This window comes from Gavia stellata, chromosome 7 (assembly GCF_030936135.1).
Source record: "Gavia stellata isolate bGavSte3 chromosome 7, bGavSte3.hap2, whole genome shotgun sequence".
In the NCBI taxonomy this organism is placed as follows: domain Eukaryota; kingdom Metazoa; phylum Chordata; class Aves; order Gaviiformes; family Gaviidae; genus Gavia; species Gavia stellata.
The window spans coordinates 29,132,470-29,154,955 of record NC_082600.1 but is presented as its reverse complement, the minus strand read 5'-3'; the positions used below and the strand labels follow the sequence as shown (position 1 = coordinate 29,154,955).

The 22,486-nt window shown below is 40.6% G+C and overlaps 1 protein-coding gene across 1 annotated transcript; it reads left to right on the top strand.

The window, feature by feature from the left end:
• The first annotated feature begins 2,096 nt into the window (after window positions 1–2,096).
• On the top strand, window positions 2,097–2,877 carry LOC104256463 (UPF0688 protein C1orf174). The gene is given in 3 exon segments (XM_009810917.2): window positions 2,097–2,376; window positions 2,379–2,641; window positions 2,644–2,877. Coding segments are annotated over 3 exon segments (777 nt in total).
• Window positions 2,878–22,486: the final 19,609 nt, after the last annotated feature.

Here is a 22,486-nt window from a genome sequence, read left to right as displayed (position 1 = left end):
TGGTGTTTAGAGAAGAGGGAGGATTACCTGCCATCCGTCAGATCTTATATTTAAAACTCCTGTACTGCTGTAGTGCTAAAGCTACTCTGACTCTGTGCCATTAATAATATTCCCTCCACGCTGGTAGGTACAGGTGTGAGCTATAGCATCAGTTGAAATTGCTGTTGACTTTGCATAATATATGATTTGTCTTTTAATGTTTTGCATAAGATCAGTTTAGGAAAGGTATGGGAATTTTTTCTTAGTGTTCTGCGATTTAAAAAAAATATTTGCCAGTTTTACACATGCAGACAGAAAATGGGGAGTGATGTGACTAGCTGTAAAGTGTGCACAAGGTTAACTTTTCTGTGAATTCAGGGTTGGGTATCAGCATCTAGAGGAGTGCAGAGTCCTTCTGGTGGCACAGTGGCTGAAGGACCACGTTTCCTTCCCTGATTTATTGTTCAGCTAAATCAAATCCTCTTTGCAGTTTACCACTAGGTCCTGTGAACGCTGGGGTTGGTACAGCACAGCTGAGAGAAATGGGAAATGAACTCTTCAGTGCTTAGTGCCTGCTTAAATGTACCTGGGGCATCTGAGCTCTGCTTGGATAAGGATTTCGGAGGAAGCCATGAGTGCACACTTTTAAAAACTGCATAGGAAGTTGAGTTGAATTCCTCTGTGAGTTTCTTGATTTCATGGAATGTTGGAAGTTTCACAGCAACTTCTCTTGAATAAAGAAAATTATGGAATTAAAAGTGAAAATACAAATGGTACATTAACATTTGTGTATTTTCCTTTTAAAACGGTTTATTTTTCAATCTTAATTTATGTGCAGAGAATACTGACTTTTAGCAGCTTTTATCTGCCATTCGTTTATTAACATTCATGTCCTGTAATCCAGAAACACAAATTTTGTGGTTTTTTTTTTTTCCCCTTAATAAATGTGTGTGTACTTCTGTTAATTTGAGAGTATATGGGTATTTCATTATCTGGTTACTGTAAGAAAATCTGATACTCTAAAATTGTGCAATTTCCTTGCAGCTGCAGACCATACCAAAAAATACTTGACCGGCAAAAGTGTGTGCAATCTCTTTACTGTTGCTGTACGTAAGTGATAAATGTTTCCTAGCATTTGTTAGTAAATCCTCAGATGTTCAGCATAGTGTTAACAGCCTTGTTTTAAAGGCAGCTTAAGGTGCAGTGCACTGTGAATGGGAGGGAACGCTAATAAAAGCATCAGTGTGTAAGATTCGCTCCACTACAGTGTCACCAGGTTTTCCTGGATTTTTATAAAAATAAACTGTGAATTAATTCTGTTTTTTGTCTCAAGTATAAAAAGCACATTATATTTGCAGAAGCAAAACTGAAAAAACCCACCAAATGGAAGTTACCTTTGGGTTTTAGTAAAAGTTGAAGAGATGGCTTTTGAGATGTAATGATTCTTGTCTATGCAAACTGTTTTATGGTATAGCAGGCTTTTCTTTTTCCTAACAGCAGAGAAATATACTTGTCTATTCTCAACAAAGGTTTTTGAGTACTAAGAAAACCCAAAACACCTTTTTGGAACGGTATTCAAGCTTCTTCACCTTTTGGTCTTGGCTCTCCACAGTTGCCAACTGCTGATTTCAGCCTGGCTACCTGGGATCTGATACCCAGTGTGGCTGTAGGTGTCACCTCAAGTACACTTAAAGAGTATGTGTATCAATGCAGTGCATGACGGTAAAGCAGATAAATAAATAATTGTAGTGTTCTTTGTGTATCCCACTGCTACTCCTCTTCCTTGACTTACGTATGTCCTAACACAAGATGTTGATGTTGCCAGTTAAAGCCAGTTTAAGAGGCACTCTCTAACTTTTCTCCATGTGGGTGTGTTTTTGTTTGTTGGTGTGTTTTGTTTGGGGTTTTTTTCTACTTGGGTTCTCATTGCATGAGACCCTGGTGCCTTGCTTTAGCTGAAATTTCAATAAGTAGGTTTTTCTTAAGATTTAGCCCTAAGTGCCTTAGGTTTGGAAAAATGAGTTCTAGGCACCGAGGTATTATTGAAAACCATGCCTTGAAATCACTGGATCTTTATGAGAACCAAGTTGTTAAAGAAGGAAAGCACCCTCCCCAAGATGGCGGCGGGCAGGGCCGGGGCCGCACGGAGACCCGTGGCCCGTCTCTCCCAGGATGGCAGCGCAGCGGCGGCGGCCTCCCGGGCGCTGCGTGAAGGGGTCTCCGGAGGGCGGGCGCCCGGCAGCCGCCTCCGCACAGACCGCGGGGGAAGCGCCGCCGGCGGCCCCCAGACGCTGAGCCTGTGTTCTCCACACAAAGCAGCTGCCAGGCCCTCCAAGAGGCTAAAATGTGAAAAAAACAGTCGAGTAAAATCAGGACTAGAAGGACTTACATGTGGAAGTGAAACCTTGCTGCATCAGGGGAAACACCTAAAACATCCGAAGAAGGTCGACATTCAACAGATCCAGGAGACTACAATATAACTCAAGAGAAAAAAGGTGAAAGCGTTCCAGAGACTAAGGAAGACAAACAGGAAAAGGAACATGATGTTTCTTTCAAGCCACGTGCAGAGAAATCAAGCAGTGCTCCATCAAAAATGGACAGTGGTGAAAATCTGCACAATCATGTCTGCAATGAAGAGGAGAGCAGCTCTGAAGTGTACTTTCAGATGGGTCTAGCTTGGAGGATGCAGACCTCCCGAAGAAGCCGACACAACTAGACGGTCGTGCTTTCTTGGATGAAGACAGCAACCAGCCAGTGCACCGGTTCTTTGGAGATGTCAAGTTCATACAGGATCTCCCAGCAGTTGCACTCCCAAGCACAACGATGAGCAGGCGAGAATTCAGAAAGCAACATTTCATTGCAAAGGAAGATGAGGAGGAGGAAGAGGATGCTGCCTAATAACAAACTGTAAACAAATGAAACCTTTTTTCTCTTTCTTTGCAACCACGTAATGATGGTTGGCTGTGTCACTAACATAAGGTGTGTGCGTTTGCCTTTTCTCAGAGAAAGAACAACTGGTAGTTTGTTTTTCGGGAACTGGCAGATACAGTATTGATCCACGGTTACCTGGAGCAAAGATTGACTGAATTTTCAGTGATTTGGAAATAAATTGTACTTTACCATTTTACCACTAATAGTTAGGAAAAAAAATGGGGAAAATAGAAGTTCTTATTGCTTTTTCATAAATTTGAGCCCATATCTAGGGTGAACATTTGGTCTCACTCCTTTTTTAAAAAATAGGCAAGAAAACCCTTAGAACAAGGTCCTTTTTCTTTTAATTCTGCCATGTCTGCTATTGTGGCATCCAGTTAGTAATGCCGCCAGTTGACTACCCAGTACAAAGAGGGACACCAGCCTCTGTTGTGTAAGTTGTGTTCCATCGTTTACATCTAAACCAGAACCAATTAAACCTCTAAACCGCAGTTCTGCTGGCAAAACTAAATGCATGGATGTCAGTGTGAGTTCAGTGGTGTTAGTCTCTGGACGTCACGTACATGTCAGTTCTCTCAACAACCACCACGTGAAGCTGACTGCTTCCCTCTTCCACCAGACCAGCCGTAAGCACTGCCTTTTTTAAGAGTTGTGTAAAGCAGCTCGTGCAGTATTTCCAGTTAACTTCCAATGCATAGGAATTTCGTAAACAAACATACTGGTGGTGATAAAGGAGGAATAAAATCTCTCAGTGTCAGACTCAGTAGATGAACCAGTATTGATTGCTAAGGATACAGGTCAGTCCACCAATTTTCTTATTTTGGCCTGCATTTTTAGAAAATAATAAGCAACCTCAGATGATTTCAGGAACTGTTAACTCACCCAGTGTTTATGATAATACTTCTTTGAAAGTGTGATTATGCAATAAGCTTCCAGATCTTTACTGTTATAAATAGTTTCTTCTACATTTCTAAAAATATAGAGAAAATGTTATCAGCAGATGGTTTAAATAAATATTAATTTCTATGGCTAAAATTAAAAAAAAAAAAAACCAACCCACAACAAAAAACAGGACAAGAGGAAATGGCCTCAAGTTGCGCCAGGGGAGGTTCAGGCTGGATATTAGGAAAAATTTCTTTACTGAGAGACTGGCAAAGCATTGGAACAGGCTGCCCAGGGAAGTGGTGGAGTCACCATCCCTGGAGGTGTTCAAAGAACGTGTGGATGTGGTATTGCAGGACATGGTTTAATGGGCATGGTGGTGTTGGGTTGATGGTTGGACTTGATGATCTTACAGGTCTTTTCCAACCATAGTGATTCTGTGAAAGATGTTTGTAGTAGTTTGCATGATGCTATTGTTGATCTCTCCTTTATTTTTCTCTTGGCCAGTTGGTTCAGACCTTTTTACAATTATCAATAAAAAATACAAAATGATGAAAAAAAAAAAAAGGTATTCACAGGTGGCTTGGTAATAATTAACTTTAAAAATAATGGTTTAAAGTTCTAAAAATAAAATATTAATATAGAGAAAGCACAGATGCTCATGCACACACACACAAAGGCATTATTGCCTTTTCAGTTATGCTTCTGCTGCTCCAGAAAACCAAACATTAAGTATGTTAAATCTGGAGAGACCAGTGTTCATAGCCCTTGTGCCTCAGAGTAGCTGTAGATAATACTAGAAATGGCGACTACTTATCTCATCCTAAAATATCTGTTACAACTCTTTTGAACTAAAACTGCAGTCTAGTTGAAACTATCTCATCCTGTGATCTTTTTATTTGTGCCTTTAATAGTCATGCAATGGGCTTGTGATGTTATATCTGTTAAAATGCTTCTCAAAACCGAGTCTTCAGAAGATAAAGATGCAGTATTACATGTTGTGTTCATCTTTATGAGATTGCCTGAAAGACCTAAAATTTCACCCTACAGCAGTTTCTCCTTTTTCTGTCTGTCTCTCCTGAGAATGGAACAAGGTATCTTGCTAGAAAGTGGGTTTTGTTTGGTTGGTTGATTGGTTTTTAAGTCTTTGATATGCTGGAATTAACAGTAAAGCTGCTAAAAGGTAAAATAAAATGAAAAATCTTTTCTTGCTTAAGTCACTCCATAAGACGTCCTTACCAAATATATTTCTATGTTCTCAGGGTCGTGTTTGCCTCTAGTTTTCTCATACAATTTGCACAGAAAATGAATACATGCTAATTGTATAAGTTAACTATTAAATCCAAGGATTTCTATTATTCTGAGAATAAAGGGCTGCAGAAGCCTTATAGGAAAAAAAGGTGCACAAATATTGAGCATTCTTATTATTGCATTCTGATTTATGTCCTGCACTGTTATTTATGAATGGTTTCTGATTAGATTTGAAACGTAAAATGAGTCTCACTGATTTAATAAAGATTAAAAAGTACAAGCACAAGCATTAACCGTTTAGACTGTGCCAAAATCCTCTAGTCTGTGTAACTGATTGTATACCATAGAAAAGTATTTTAATATATTTTATATGGTTGTTAAGACAGTTTTATGGGAAACAGCTTCAATCACTAAATGAAAATCTAGTTTCTGTTTCCGAAGATTCTTTTTTTTTTTTTGCCTTATTTTTTTTCTAGACTGTAGTGTGGAAATTTTGAGTTTTGCTCCATGCTGACAAAAGTAAAAAATCTTGCAGTATTGCTTGTTGCAAGACAGAGGGAACACTTTGTATTTGTAGGAAAACCGTGGGCCTAATGTGGAAGGTGTATAATCTGCTATACCAACTGCTACAAAAATAAAAGCCTCAAGAGTTGTTAGCCAAGTAGGCATTTTTTGCTTCAAGATACTTTATAAATTCAGGTTCACATCTCCCTGTGGAAGAGAAGCCAAAAATAATATTATGGCAAAACTATATTAGGGAAGCACAAGTCTAACACTCCAGCATAATTTATGCTAAGATTACAATACACCCACACATATGTGTATTTATACACACATGTAAACATACATATATATAAAAATATACATCAGTCTCTCCAAAGGGAGACTGCAAAGCCACTGCGCTATATCCAATGCATGTAACTGCTTATCAGCTCAGAAATAATCTTATTTCAAGAAATGAAGTTATTTTGTCTGTGACTGCGTGATAGTTTAGTATATCATTATTGAACCTATTTTATAAGCAGAGTTATTCAGTGCAGAATGTGCTTGCCTGTAGGAACACAAGTTTGGATGCTTCTTGGTGACCACATAGCAAAAGCTGAGATGTCTTCCCATGGGTGCCTCATGCTGCTTTGGCTGCATGGTGCCATGGGCGTGCACCTGCCTGTATCCTGAGCACGTGTCATCCTGCAGTCAGGTGTTTCTCCTCCCCTCCGTATCCCTGTTTCAGGTATGTGTTAGTCTCCTGGTCAGGCAGCCAGGCCATTGCTCTGAGATATGACCCTGCCTTGAGATACAGGCCGTGGGAACGGTGAGCTTCCCGCTGCTGTTTGAATTTGGCACAGATGTGCTGGTGGATGCCGTGACAGATGTGGAATGGCATGGTGCCCAGCTCCAATGGGGCAGCAGAGCTCTGCCCAGGCTAATGCTCGTGGCAGGAGTACGGGAGCTTGCTGGTGGCATACCACGCTCAGCTGAATCCCCACTAAATGTGCCATGGCTGTAGCTGCTGGTGGCACGCTGCTCTCAGCTAAATCCCAGCTGAATGTGCCATCGTTGTACCAAGCTGCTTGTGACACGGTAAACATACCGCTCGTAAATCACAAATCGGGGTGAAGGAGGTAACCCTGAGCCAGATGCAGTTGCAGCAATCCTTTCCTGGCTCTAGCCTGGCAGGCGAAGGCTCAGGCTGTGAGAGGGGCTGTTTCCAACACCTGCTAAACGATAGATTACGATACAATGTGGTGAGGGATGTTTAGGTATGTCGTGTTGATCTCACGTTTTTTTCCTTTCTTACCTTAAGACAGTTTTAACATAGACCACACTCCCTCCTTTGCCTTGCCTGTACAAGTTCAATATAAAGCCTATTTATAGCCATATCTGAAATTTGCTCATCACCTGTTTGCAGCAAAAGGCTGTGTGTTCTAAGAATGGCATATCCCACTCCTGGGTGCAGTAGACCAACATATCGTAGAACAAATCCACATACATAACACTTACGTTGGTAATTTATAGCTTAGAACAGCAGCCCGTGGCAATTCCATATTGGGAACCATGAAGAAAGAAAATATCACATCATCCTTATGCTCTAATAGATGCAATGCACAGTTTTGAAAACCCGTTAGTTTTTTAAACACTGTGATAATTTTTACAGATACTTTTTAGAATATTAACAAATGCGTGTTTAGAAAAGAGCATTCTTTCCCCAAATAAGATCTGTAAACAGATGGAATGATGACAAATGTAATGAGCTACTGAGTAGGAGTAGTGTTTCCTTTTTGTTAGATAAGAATTATTCTTACTGAAAAAAGGAGTCATGTTGTAAATGTGCCCATGTATATCTTCTTTTAAAAAAAAAAAGTAAAATTAGACTGTTAGACTGAGCAATAAAATGTCATATCTGTCTGATCCTCCTTTTTAACATCAGATTTTGAAGACATCTGTTGTCTTCACAGGAAGGTGGACCCTGAAGGTGACACTGTCCAGAAACTCTCCTTGTTTTCCAGTAGGCAAGAAATTAGCTCTGGGTTTTGCCCTTGCTAAGGGACTGAGTGCTCAGGAGCAGGATGATGTGGAGCCCGAATGCCCAATCGCCTCTTGGAGGCAACATAGGAAACCGTAAAAGCTGCCAGGGCTGGAAATGAGACTTCATGAAGGAATGTTTTTTCTGCCATTTGTGTCACAGGAAAGTTTTCTATTTGCTTTCTCTTTATGAAAAGATACTTCATTTGTCTAATTTTAGCTGTATGCTCTAAAGCTTTGAACAGAATTATTTAGTTACAGAGAGATCGCCTTTGATTGTTACGTGAGCTCATGCACTTTTTTACAGTTAATGTCTCTCATCTTAAGCTGCTATGAGCTTATGAAATTAAACCCAAAACAATTCTTATATAATAGAGTTCTGGCAATGTATTGTTCTTACTATAATATGATAAGATTTAAGAAACGTATTTAAATCAACTAATCCTAGAACTCCGGTAATATTTCAAAGAAATACATGCATCATAAAGCTCTGTATGTGTTGGTTGCTCTTACTCTTAAGACACATGCTTGTCCTTTTTATACCTGTTTCATTGTAATAGCCCATGCACATGCTGTTGGTCAGCTACAAAACACTTGAAAAAGTTGTGTGACACAGGTATTCTGTCAGATGACTTTTGCCATGTTTTGTTTATCAGATGCTGTATTTGCATTTAAATTTTCATTACAGATTTGTATTACAATAGTTGCATTTTTCTATGAAGGGCAACTAAAGTATCAGTCAAACCAGGAGCAGTAATTAGTCTGGGAGAGATCAAAGGGTGCTTTTCTATATCCCAACAATTTGATGGGCGTGAGCAAAACCAACAGTCTTTCTTTTGCCTTGGTCTCCTATTAATTTTCACTCTTGTTTGCTGCAGAGCAGCTGCTTTCCTGTCAATCCAGCACCCTGCTTGAAAAAAATCCATTTGGATGTCACAAATGCAATTTCAATGGGCTTAGCAGGAACAACTACTCTTAGATGTTACCCTTCTGTTCTGTGAGGGACTCACGGGAAGAACAAATTCCTTGAGTGTTGATGTCTCCAAAACCCATCAGAACACATCACGGGGGGAAAGTGGTACCTGAAGCCAGTGCCACATCGCGAGATGTGAGTTGGTCTGATTCTTTGCTGAATGGCAGACATAAACCATGTGTGTTTTAAAGGGGGGAAAAAAAAAGGAGTGAATGACAGCCAAATACTCTGATGAGAAGCTGCAGAGCTGGAATGGTAGTATTAACAGCCTACCATTAGTATTGTCAGCAGAGAGATTTCTTCCTTAATGCACCTTGCTGAGCTAGATGATCTCTTGAAATCTATTTCTGCCCAGCATTTTTATGATTTCATGGCGATAGCTCAGTATTTTGGTTAGTACTCGAAGTCCTGTTCTCTCTCCTTTCTCTGCCTTCTATTGTCAAGTGGCTAGGGCAGAAAAAAATGGTGTTGTTCAAGTTCCTTGCTCTTAAAAGCAGAGGCTACTGCTGCACTCTGTAAGAAGAGAGAAGGTGGGAGCACATCTGTGTTCCTGACCAGGACGGATGGAGAGCGAGGTGGCAGAAAAGGGGATCCTCATAGAGCAAGGGGAAAAAGGTAACACCACCACCACCTCCTCCCACCCCACCGAGCACTGCAGGAGGTACTGAGGGAGGAAATTTTACACACTGAAGATAGCATAAAAGTTGCAGAATGCCTTAGGATGAAGGGGAATAAGAAGAAAGAGCATCATACTGCAAAAGGCATGCCATGACCATAATGTTCCCTTCCCTTTACTGGTTCTCCCTCTGCCTGCCTGGTGAAGGATATTTTCATAGTCCCCTGAGTGGGAGTGGGAGAAAGGAGGTGGGGAGGGCTTCTCTACAGGTTTAGTCAAGAACCTCTGCTACTACATGCTGCTCTGAATTTTGACCCCTGTGTGGTTCTCCCTTTCTCTGGTTTTATGTGAACACTTGGTAGATTACAGCAGCAGTGAAAGGCTCTCTCCTTGCCTGGCTGGGGACTGGGCCCATGGTTTACCAAACTAAGGCAAACTGGCAGTGCTTGCTTTCTTCTAGCACTGGTGGAAGAACTAATAGTCACTCCCAGTTTTAACTCTTGCAGGACAGCGTAGCTGGAGTCAAATACTTCTGTCTGTAACAGTTCGCACTGGTACTATATCTTGAAAAAACTCACAGTTCTCAGTTACCTAAATACATGGAAAACCCCTCTGGTCGTCACATCTTTCCCACAGAGATCTGTGATCATTTAAAAGTGTGCTCATTTTCTTAAGTATTTTTTGTGAACAATATAAATCCAGATATATTTTTCTTACAAGTTACCTGTGGGGACTCTTTTGCAACATTTTTTTTTTGTTCATGTCTTTGCATCACAAAATGGTCAAGAATGTGCTCAGCCCTGGTTTGACTGGAAAGCTGCCCTGGCCTGTGCTGATGGGAGAGCTGCATTTCCCTCACAGTCTCCAGTGTGGCCAAATCCCGCAATGCTAAAAAGTTCTGTGCTCCAGATGCCGTAAAGTTGGAGACAGTTGTTTTACGGCTGTTTTTTTGTGGTTTTGTGGGGGTTTTTTTCATGGAATGCCAACACTGCAGTAAAACAGGATTATTGCATTGTCAAATGCTGGGACAGGAGTTACTGTCTCATTTGGCATCTGTAACAGGTGGGCTAATTGTGAATCCCTATGGCATGCCAACTGCCTGCAAATGCAGCCAAATGGAAATGATCTCTGTCATCATAAACGTTCTAATGTAGGTTGTTTTAGTGGCAATAGTAGTTGTCATTTTCAACATATGAGCAATCTCTTTGAGTTTAATTTTTAAATTATTAGACAATTGTAAAGGCATTTAATTCAGGTAGCCATAATGCAACTTTCTTAACATGATATGAAGGCTTTTAAAAACACCTCTTTAAAAGGAAGCCCATTTGCATTGAAGAAAGAGAACCTTTTCTCTTACTGCTTTTGTTCTCATCTCCTTTGAAGTGACAAAGTCTGCCATCTATGTAAAGCTCAAGTGCTGTGTATGATTATAGGAATGACATGATATTAAGTGGTTGACCTACCTATTATAGAATTTGTAAGGCACAGAACTTTTTATTACACGATGAGAAATACCGCGCTATGGAGAGCTTCCCATTTTAAACTGAGCCATTTTTAAGCCAGCTGTAATATTTTAAACACAGATATTTGCTTTTTCATTAGAATAGAGAGAAATAAATCTTGATCTTTTTTCCCATCTTTTCACAGTACCAACTAGTATTTCAGAAAATAATCCTGTTCTATATTTGGATATATTAAAAATATATTAAAAAGTGTAAGAAAAAATTGTTTTAGCTAAAGCCTGTTTTAGTTAAATGAATTATTCCTCTGAGTGTAAACAGGCAGGTATGTTAAGCACTTTTGTAGGGGTGAGGCCTTACACATACGACCTTCCAGTCCTCACTATATGCTCTGTTACCAGACAGCATAGTGAGAAGACCTGGGTGAAACAGAAGCATTGTAAATCCTAATGTTTTGAAAAGCAAGTAAGCTATTAGTTGTGATTTTTAGGAATATTTTTAAAAAATAAATTCTGAATATAAATGTTATCCTATGAAACACTTTGGCATGTACTTTAGGACCAAAAGTTGTGCAAAAAGAGCCGTTGTGCCAGCTGGGGTGCCAGCTGGGTACCGAAGCCTACTGCTCATTCCTCTGGGGGAGGCAGCAGGTTCCTCGGTCTGCTGGCTGTGCGGGGCAGCAACACGAAAAAGCAACTTTTAGAAGTAGAGAACTGGAGACGTGGAAGGAGAAGGCCAGCTGTGAAATTACTGCGGTTTGTGTTTTTGTGCATGTTTATAAAGGCACCAAAGAATAAGTTGTACCAAGCAGCAGGAGTTTCTTTCCCACTTCATGATTTAAAGTTCCATGGAGGTCTGCTGAGCCTTTACGGCCATAGGCATACAAAGTAAAAGAAGGAGGAAATAATGAAAAGCAGGTGATTCTGCACTAAGAAAAAGCAGTTTTCTTTGTGGCAAATTAGTTTGAAAGTTTCTCCTGATGTTATTCTGGTAGAATCTTTTAGGATATCCTTTTGAAATTGTATAGCAGCATTTAAGGTGAAACCCCCCCAAAAAAATCCTATTGTTTTTTCTGAACAACAAACCTCTGACAAGTTCCAACTGCAATGAAAATTATTACAAAATGCGTAATGAAGAAGAACACAAATTAAAGGATTCCTGAAGTCTGCAGGTTAGACCTCTTCTTAGACAAAATTTCTGTTAAATTTTCTGGAACTTTTGTATGCTGGATGCAAAGTGGAAAACATGTACTAACAGTTAGTAAACAATTAGGTACTAGCGAAAACATTTTATCAGGAAATCCTTTGCATTTTCTTCCGTCTTTCAAAAAATCAGAGAAAGAAAACAAACATGCATAAAGTTTCATGGAAAGTGTAATGGAAAACCTGATGTAAATGGATAGATATCTGTAAAGATCTCATTTATGTCTTATGGTCATGTCTCTATATTTTTATAGAATTCAAAGCAAGAATTCTTTTTTCAGTGGAGCTGTCCTATTGCTTTTAATAAGTAATCATGTATCTCAGAGCCAGGTTGATGTAATGATTATTTGAAAATGTTATCATTCTGTATCACAATTTTTTATGTTAACAGCCTGAATTTGGACTAGCTTAACTATGCGTGAGGGAAGAACCCATTGATAAATAATGCAAATCATATCCAGACCATTAAACAACAAGTAAACTAAAAGCTTAGTTCCATGTTTGTATTGACATAATGAATTCTGTATTTGCAGTAATGAATTTTAGAAAAAGTTACAGCAGCTTGGAAAGAAAAGCACTTCTGACACTAAATCTATGTACCAGTCCACATGTTGGCAATGGGAAAGAAACCATTATCTCATTAATCTTAGCTCTCTTTATCAAATCTACTTGTCGTTAAAGTGAATTTTCTTTGCATTGAAGTGGAGGAATGTTAAATCTGTTGCTTGTGCAGGACTGACTATTGCCTAGTTCATGTTTCTGGCCCACAATTTCTTTCCTGTCTATTTAAAGTAGAAGGTATCCCCTGCTGGGACATCAAATGAGAGCGTTTTTTCCCCAGGTTGAACTGCTAGAAACTATTGGGAATTTTTCCTCTCGCCTTTGTAGCACAGTGCTCAATTATTTTCTTAAAATCATGTGGGAATTGTATTTAAGCAATTCTCTGCAGCATAAAGACCTAGAGCATTGCTGTGGTTTCTTCTGTTTCTTGTATGACTGGTTGCAGTTGTGGGTTTTGTTTTCAGGTTAGTTACAGAGTTGAGGAAACCTTTCTGGTGAGTGGTCTGCATCCATGACCTGCAACCTGTCCTGAATGATTGCCTGTAACTGTGGGAACCACTTTTGGAAGGAGTCCTATCTCAGCCTCCTTAAGTGCTGGAATTTCCTCCGGCAGGGGAATTTTCTTTAGTGTTTTTTGTTTTCTCCCCTTCTGTCTCATAGGAACGATTTGAAAATGAATGCAAGTCTTCAGGCCTAACAGAAGAAGGTGTCCGTCTTGTTCAGAAGTAACATGTTTTGTGGACATGGTTACTTCCCTTCTGCCACACACTTACCACCTACTCTGAGCACAGCAATGGAAATCCATTGCAAAGTTATGAGTTGTTAATTAGAGCAGAAACTGTGGCAGTTCTTTGCCTCCGATGTGCTTTGCAAATTCACTTTGTATACATGTTGCATTCAGAATTCTTAGGAGTCCTGTTTTTATTGTGCCCTGGTTTTTCTCCAAAACATTAAAGGTGAACTTTGTACTCAACTGAGAAGAAAAGACGGTCATGGTCATAGTGGTTGTGAGTTCAACCATATTTTGATTTAGTTTTATTTTTTGAAATAAATCAAAATAACTTAACGTGCCCTCTAAGAATTAATGAAATGGTGTAATAATCTGTCTTGTACTGTTGTGAATACCGAAGCCGTTTCTTTTCTTGCTTGGAAGGTCCATTCATGCAGCTCAGAAAAACGAAAGGAAATTATTTATGTGTACCTTAAAAACTAAGTTTTCTGCTTCATGCAAAATGAGGCTTTAACATTGCCTACAGTTGGCGTGAATAGTAAAAGAAACAGGAAACAAAAAAGTCCTTTGGAGCTCGGTTCAAGGGGGTCTGACACACTACAAGACAGCCACAAGACATCTGCGCATTTTTCTGGATGTTAGTGCTGGAAAGAGGATAGAATTACCAGGAAATGTTGCCCTGTGATTTCTGTATTGAAGTGGCTGCATCTGTGCCACCTGTTGATGACATGATTGGGGCATTAGTTCTTGCTCTGCCTTAGCACTATTGATAACTCCGCTTAACATCACCACAGGGGAGGCTTTGTTGGGGGCTGCAGTCACTTCGCCTGAGCAATGGTGTACATTGGCTCCTCCATTCAACTCTTTTTTCTGACATGAGCGCATTTGAATGGGCCACCAGTGAAGCCATTCAGTGAGAACATGCAGCGGGGCTCCTGGGTGGCCCGGGGCTGGGCTGAGAACCCCCGTTAATGGACTGCCAGCCGCGGCCCATTGAGCTCCATGAACTCGGTGACCAAAGAAAAGTGAGACAAAGATGTCCCTCAGCGCAACGTGTAGGTCAGCACCGGACAAAGGCCGACAGTGACCAATCAAACCTATTTGATTACTCCACGGAGAAGGGGACGCCTACCACAAGGGGAGTGCGGCTTCCGCCGGGGCTCCGTGCTCCGCTCTGGCCTGCACCCACCGCCTGGGAGCCGGGAGCGCGTCGGCACTGCGGCTCCGAGGACTTAGCTGATCTCTTGCTCGAATCACGGTGGGATTTACATCCCCTTGAAGCTTGCAATCGGTATAACATTCGCTGCGGATTGCTTATAAACACGCGTGCAACCCTCTTGTCTATTTTTCACCTGCATAGTGCACACACATTTGCATGTACATGAAATGTCTGCGGCAGCGAAGTGAATTAAGTGCAGAATTAACCTTCTCTTCTGACTATTCCTGCCTATTATTTTGATAAAGGTAACAGTCGTCTTCAAATATTGGCCAAAAATTGGTGAATTCAAGATGGAAAGTGGCAGATACTATGTTGTGTCACTCTCCTAAATAACAAATGCATTCAATATTAAAATCACCTTCTGTTGAAAGAGGATTTTCATTGCATTTTGCCAGTGATTACAAAATATTTGTCTCCATTTTTTTGTTTTGCTTCTAAGTTACACCTGCTGGAACTAACAGCTCCTCTTTGCAATCACTAAAACTACTCTGTTAAGTCAGTCGGACACCAAGTAGTGAGAGCTTTTCTTCTCACAGTTAAGGAAAAAAGGCCGGGGGGAGTTGTCGGCTCCGAGCTCTTTACTAGGCTACAGCTAAGATGGCCTGATTTGGATCTGTAGCTTGAAAGCCATTGCTTGGCTTGGAATAGGGATAGTATGCAAGACTACCCCTGTCCTTGCATCTTTGTGTGCTCTCTGTGAAGACCTTTGGGCAAGAGTTTTCCATGAAGATTAACAGAAGAGTTGTGAGAAACATCCTGAACCCTAAGTAGGCGTTGTGTGCTCAGCTGTCAAATTTGCTCATTTGATGAACTGGTGGGGATACGCCTCTACTATTTAATTGTGTGGATCTTTGTTATTGACCTTGGGAAAATATCCCTCAAAAATTTGTATGGGTGCGAAGTGCCCCTGCTAAGGGGGAACCATGTACGTGCAACTTTATATTTCCTGCACCTCATTCCCCACTTGCTTCAGGAAAAACCCTTGGGACTGAGCTATCTGGTACCCAGAAGATGTGTACTTGCTTTGTAATCAATCACTTCCCACAGATCTAACCCTGCCTCTTCTAGATCACTTCCCCTGTCTTCAAAGTGCATGTGAGTTTTCTGCAGCAGAAGACAATATGACAAGCTCTCAGCTTCTTGTAAATAACAAATTTCCATTTTTATTGACGATGAAGGACAGAAGAGAAATGGCTAATTTTCTTTCCTTGACATTATAATACCTTACAACAAATCTTCTCTGCCAAGGTTTTTGTTTAGTTTTGTGTTTTTATCAAAATTAAGACACTTTATTAATTTTAAATACAGACTGTGGTTTCAGGATTGTAAAACATACAGCTGAAAGTGGCAATATGAGGAGAGAATTTTACAAAGAAAAGGCATGAAGCAGAAAGAAGTCCTTCGGGAATGCTTAGGCTGGTTAAAAAAAATGAGGGGAAAAGGGGACCAAAATAAAGAAAGAGAGGGCGTCAGGTGAGGTAGAGGACCAGAAAGGAAGAGATAGCTGAGCCTGATTTGCTCAGAGAAGATTAGAGAGGCATAATGAAAAAAGAAATATATGTAGAGCAGCAGGCTCGACTGAGCCACTGCGTCAGCTGTGAGTGTTTGAGCCCAGAGGTCTTACTTACTAGGCCTGGGGTTTTTTAATGATAAAACTACTTCCTACGTTACACAATCATCCATGACTTTGTATACCTTTTGGAGCCACTGCAATTGTGACATTTTACCGCTTTTTCAAACCCGAACAAGAAATCAGGCAGCTAGAGAGGCTTTGGAAGAATGAGTGGGAAGCCTTCCTCACCTTGGTACATTTTGATGGCCCCTAAGCAGATAAGATGCAGTCAAATCTCTCACGCTATTTTCTTAAACGTAAGCACAAAGAAGCAGTATGTGGGGACATGTGATTCTGTGTGAGCAAACAGTAAATATCCAAATTTATTTTTATGACTGCAGATATATTGGAAACTTCAGATACACAGTAAGAAAAAGCATAAGACGCTGCACCTACCTATTGCCTTTAGAATCAGATTTCAGCTGTAGCAGTAAAGAAAATGCTTAGTTTCCCTCATATGGCTGCCCAAGCCTGTAACAGCTCAGAACTAACTAGATCAGAGTTGTTTGGGCCTAGGGCAAAGCAAGGATGCAAGACTTTTGCTGTTAATATTAAAAAAGAGAAAGTGTTGAGAGAAGCAATCAACGCAGTCTCTGGGGGGCAGCACACTACCACCTCCTGTGCCTGGATGTAACAGCCACTTCCACTTCACCTTAGAAGAATAATTGCTTCTACTGCTAAGTCTTCAGAAAACTTGGGTTTGATTTCACTAGGTTTCCTACAATAAGCACCTTGCATTTATTTTGATACACTGATTATAGGACTATGTTACTTAAAATCTTGTGACTTTGCAAATATTAGCAGTTTTACATGTGCCCAGCAATACCAGTTTAATTCTTCTGTTACGCTCCTGTCTCCCGCGGTTACCCTCTGATATAAAATTTCATAAAATTGCCTTGATCAAAAATGGTTCTGGTCATTTTCCCCCTGCTTCCTGCCGGATTGTTTCCATCACTGTAAGGGGTCCTGACATGTGGAAAAGCAGTCCTTTAGAAAGGATGCTCTTTTTTTTGCTTCTTGCCAAGTTGCTTCTGTATTGGGTGTTACGGGATCTCTTGTGCACCCATTACTAGAATCCCAGAGGGGCAGCTTATCTGCTTGACACTCCATAAACCCAATTAAAATCAAATGGGTCTAATTGGGATTCCCAGCATATGTTTGTTGCTATGGTGTTACCAGTAATTGAGAACTGTGCAATGAATAAGGAAGAATCCAGGGGCTAATTTAAGTCAGACTTTTTTTTTGTTATTAACTGTCTTCAAACACATGTGCTATAACTGAAAATGACAGGAGAGTAAATAAGACAATTTCCCTTCATCCTTCAATAGGTTCTACGGTAAAACATTCTGCTATAAAGTAGTAAACAGCACTCTCTTTGTAGCTAGCAGATGTTTCTTCAGTTATTAATTGTGGTTCTTAAAGTTGAAAATGAACCCATCTGAGTGCCCTCTTTAATTTGATTGATAATTCATATGCCCAATAGGACACTTTTTTCAGGAGAAAGTTTCAAGAGAAAGGAAATACTTTGCAAATTCCAGTGGAATTTGATGAATCGGTTTGGGTTGAATACAAATTTTAAGGTGGTAGGGAGCATTCACAGAAACAGCAAGGAGAAAACTCCCAAATCTATGTGTAATCAGTAACCAAGACTCCCACCAAGAGTGTATAAACCTACATTCAGATCTCCTTGTTGTTTGATTCAAGAAAGGGGTTGCACCCTACATCTCCTATGTCCCAGTAGAATACTTTAACAAGCAAGCTAAATATGTGTATTTTAGAGTAGAAATCTGTGTCCTGCTTAATCTTGATTTTGTGTGTGTGTTACGAAGTATTTTACCTACCCATGGGGCATAAAAGAGAGAGATGATTAGCAGTTCAATCACAGTTCTGTGAGACCTGTGTTTCAGTCCCTGTTCTTGGATATTGAATTTTTTATTTTTTATTTTTTTTAATATGAAGCAAGGTGGCTCCAGCTGGAATGACTAGAGCATCTGATGGGTTCTTTGGGGACTTCTGTAAGTGACTGCTTTTGTGAAACAGGTAAATTTTAGTTCTAAAGTTGTGCTCTGAGTCGCACAGGGAGAGGCTGAATCCTGAGTGCGACTGTCCTCATCAGTGCTGGAGCACTACCACGGTCTCCTTTTCAGGTTTCTAGAACAACCTGAAATGTTGGCTTTAATCCAAAGCATGCATATAAATTTTAAAGTGTGTACAAGTACCAAGTGATAGGTATACAGATATAGGCTTGATTTTTCACATGGATACTGAATGAACTGTTTGCTTAGTCTTACTAGCAACTATGGTGTGATCTAAAATATATTAAAAAAAAAAATCCAAGAAAACAGAAGAGAAAATGCTGAAACTCGCTGAATCATTTCTAGACCCAGAGGGATGCTGTGAGCTTCCTTGGGACGTTGGAAAGCCTTGATGGCTTTCGTAAGTTTGGCAAGGGCACACCGCTTATTAATTGCTGTAGTCAGAAAGTGAGAAAGACGAGAGGGAGACGTAAGACACCATCATCTTGAACAAATGGAAGACAATAATTCTTCGCATGGCATTTTATTAAACCTTTGGAGGTCAAGAGAACAGTGTGACATGATTGAGTAAGGCCTTAATTTTCATGTCCATCATTTCTGCAAGCTCAAACAACGTTGAAGGTGTTAATTTACAATGCATAATCTGGGAAAACAGACATAGATCATGTTAACTAACAGGTAAGATAGAGACACTATTAGTGCCACTAGCTAAGATAGCTTCTGCATAATACTTAGCCCTTCTGCTAGTTAGTACTGCATGTGTGAGGAGTGCCCAAATACCCATACATATTCTTCAGATCTGTTATTTTCAATAGAGAAATCTTCCTCTTTAAGCATCTGCAACATCCTCCTCCCCAGCTTCCTGGACACATCATTGTGTCCCTCTAGTCCATAATAAGTTCTTCTAAGTCATCTTTCACATAAATTGTAAAATTCTTGCCAAGATTTGTCACTTGGATGCTAGGAATTGCCCAATACCAATGTATTAAATTATTTGCACATACAGCTCAGCTGTTGAATATTGCTGCCTAGAATTATGCTTATCCTGCCATTTTTGTATGAAACACAGAAGAAATTGTCTAGAATATGTGTCTTCAGCATAATACGCTGTACTGCACTGAACATGGAGTTCTGTTTTGTGCAAGAAGAAAAGTCCCTCTTTAATATACGAAAGCTACAGAGATTTTCTTCAGAAAATGTGATGAACTCAGAATTATTATTTTCTTATAAAAATATTGCATTTCAATATGAAAATTGAAAATAATTAAGAATTGGGTCATGTAAAAAGTTTTTGCATCTTTTCTCTTGCTTGAATGACTGTAAGAATATCCCTTCTGTTGTGAGGTCAAAAAACCGTAAAAAATTAAGTGTGCTTTTAAAAGTGGATTTTATCTGGGAGTACAAGCACTAAAATCCACCATCCTTTAAGAGCCCTTTTTCAGTTGTGGAAAGTTTCAGTTTCTCATGGTCTGCTGTAGCACCTATTATTATACTTTTAAGAACAAATTCTCTAAAGGCTATGAGAAAACTATAAGCTTTAATATAGCTCCATGGAGCAGCTGCAGGTCTCCTAACTTGGCCTCGGCAACCATATTTGCCTAATCAGAATCTCATGATTATTAGCTCGTGTTATTCCAGGCCAGTATGTAAGGCCTTTGAATATGAAAAAAAAAAAATAAAAATCATATAACAATACCCTAGATAGCTTCATATATTTGGATTTATTTCAAGTGCGACTTACCCTGATTTTCCAAGGGTTTATAAAGCCTGATTTTTAGAATGGTTACAATTCAGACCTGTGACAGTTTTACCCCAAGTCATTGCTGCATGCATCTTAACTTCAGCTCTTCAGCTCCATCTTCCTGTAGTTTTTATCTGACAATAAGCACTGATCTCTGTTTCAGAGGGAGGTGCAATGCATGTAGGTTTACTTAGAATTTGCAACATGAAATCCTATGTTTAAACATAACAGTGAAGTGGGGACAAACATGATAGAAATAAGGCTTTTCTAAATCTAGACCATAACATCTCTTTGTTGCTCAGAACCAATTTGAGCATAGAACAGGTTTTATCCAGGAGTAGTTTTTACACATATGGTCTATGGGTATAAACCAAGACTTCATCTTTAAGAGCATGCTGAGAGGGGACTTAGCATTGCGAGAGCAATATATGGTAAAGAAGATATTTGTAGAACATATCAGAGAAGAGAAGAAGGATGTATAAGGAGTCTATACATGCAGATGAGGTGCTTAGGGACATGGTTTAGTGGGGGACTTAGCAGTGTGTTAGTTTTACGGTTGGACTTGATGATCTTAAAGGTCTTTTCCAACCTAAACCATTCTATGATTCTATAAAAGCTAGATTAGCAGTGTGAGGGAAGCATGAAAATAGGGCTAGAGATGGTTTGGGAAGAGGGACAGGCAGCTGAGAACTGGGAGCAACAGGTGGCAATCAGTATTGCAGGTGATTCACAGGCGGTAGGTAAGTATCTCTCCTGGGAAAGAGTTTATGATGCCAGGTTCAGTCGTAGTGGAAATCAGAGCAAGCAGGGTCAACCAAAAGTAGTGATCTTGGTTAAAGTAGGGTGGCAACAAAGAAATTTGTTACTGGATTAGCAGCTTTTCAAACACTAAATACCACTCTATGTGAAACAAAAATCCTTCTGAATGCTAAACAGACATTAAAGGCAATTATTTTTGCAAACAAACCCAAAACCAAAATTTCCCAATCACCTCAAACTGCTGTTTTGTGTAACCCACAACTGCTGCTTTTAATAAGCAGCCTGCCAGTAGGCAGAGCCCCAGAAAAAGAGCATAAAAGATTTAGACACATAAGCGTAGTAGTTGCAAGGTTTTTCCAACCTGTGACTTTGCTAACCTGGCTTGTTTGGGTTCTAGCTTGGCTCCGGCCCATGGTCACAGCTCGGCCCAGGTTTGGGAAATGCAAGTAATTAAAAGCTGCATAGGATAGTTTGGGGCAGCTGCCTACGTACAATCTATTAGTTGTATTTAGTATTGCATGCCTTGTATCAGGCTGAGAGCTTTATTTTAAGTAGGGAGATGGTTGCCTTCCCTGCCATGCTGATACATCTCCTGCTGAGAAGCCAAAGCAACAGATCCTGCTGGAAGCCCTGGTGCCTGACAGGACTCCTGTGAGGGGCATCTGATAGAGGGAACCGTCAGCAAAATGTAAGCGCAGGGTGCCCACAGCTTTAAGCTCTGGGAAAGGTGTGCTTAACCAGTTAGCGGTGTCTAGAAGGAACTGGTGCTTCACGTTTCAGTGGAGAGGTAAGAGTGTCTTTGCATCAGGTGTAAGCCCATGCCTGAATTAAAAATTAATAACTGGTCACAACCAACATACAGGCAAAAATCTGGGCTCCACCATGGACTTGAGGTGAGCTTCCAAGAGGAGGCACAAGGAGAACTTTGCTTCGGGTGTCCTTGGTCCCAGCTCAACAGCGTGCCTACGTGCAGCCTGTCTGAGTACGGCACTCCTGGCCTGGCACTATCTCACACGTCATTTCCCCTTGTGGCAAGACAAAATCCTTCAGGAAAAGACCGTGACATCAAATGCCATAAAGGTAAACGGGATTTACAGACAGCTTGGATTCTGACTTCTGCCATCCCAGGTGCATACTGGCAGTCCCTGCCGCACTCATGGTGCTGCATGGGCATGAGGGCAGCAGCATGGAGCTGGCTGGGGGAGAGCAACAGGGTTTGCCCTCCTGCCTTTCCTGGTTTCATATAGGCAATGAAGTCATAGCCTAAAGACTCTTTCTATGGATCATTTTTGGTGCGGGGACAGGCTCCAACACAGCAGCCTTGTAGGTGTCCAGCAAGGAACTTCTAGCAAGCTTTGTGGCACTGTCATCACATAAGAAAAGAAAGTTAATGTATTTTTTTCACTAAATGTTCTGTGGTACTTTAGAGAATGTGAGTTGATGTTGTGGCATGCTTTATTCTGGTCTTTTGTTCATGGTAATATTTCCTCGTATGCTTGACTGTGGGTGTAAAGAGGGATAAAGATCAGTGCTTCTCCGGGAACCCCGAGTTCAGGCTCTCCTGTCCCTCTGAGAGCCTCTTTTGGAAAACGATGGCTGAAAAGGGCTGGTGGGCTAGGTAAATGCAACCTGTCCCTCCTGGCACTTCTTAAGTTTCCAAGGGGCGTTTCCAAGCTGTAAAATAAAGCTGTAAAACTGGGGAGAACAGAACTGTTGCAAATAAGTTGGGAAAAGCTCAAGCAGCCTAGCTGTTTCCTGGGACAAGGGAGCTACTATAATAAAATTCTGCAGTTCAGGGTTTGGGGAGGAAAAAAAAAGTGAGGTGCCAAAGCTGCAAGGAGCCAAGAGCTCACTGGTGAAGCCTTCCTTTGGGACAAGGACCCTGGGTGGATTTGGCCTGTCACTGCCTCCCTGCACTGCGCAGGACTGCTGTGAAAGGAGGGGCGGCACAGCAACACCAGCACCAGCAGACCAGGTCCTCAGCAGGAGGACCAGGTCCAGCAGACCCGGT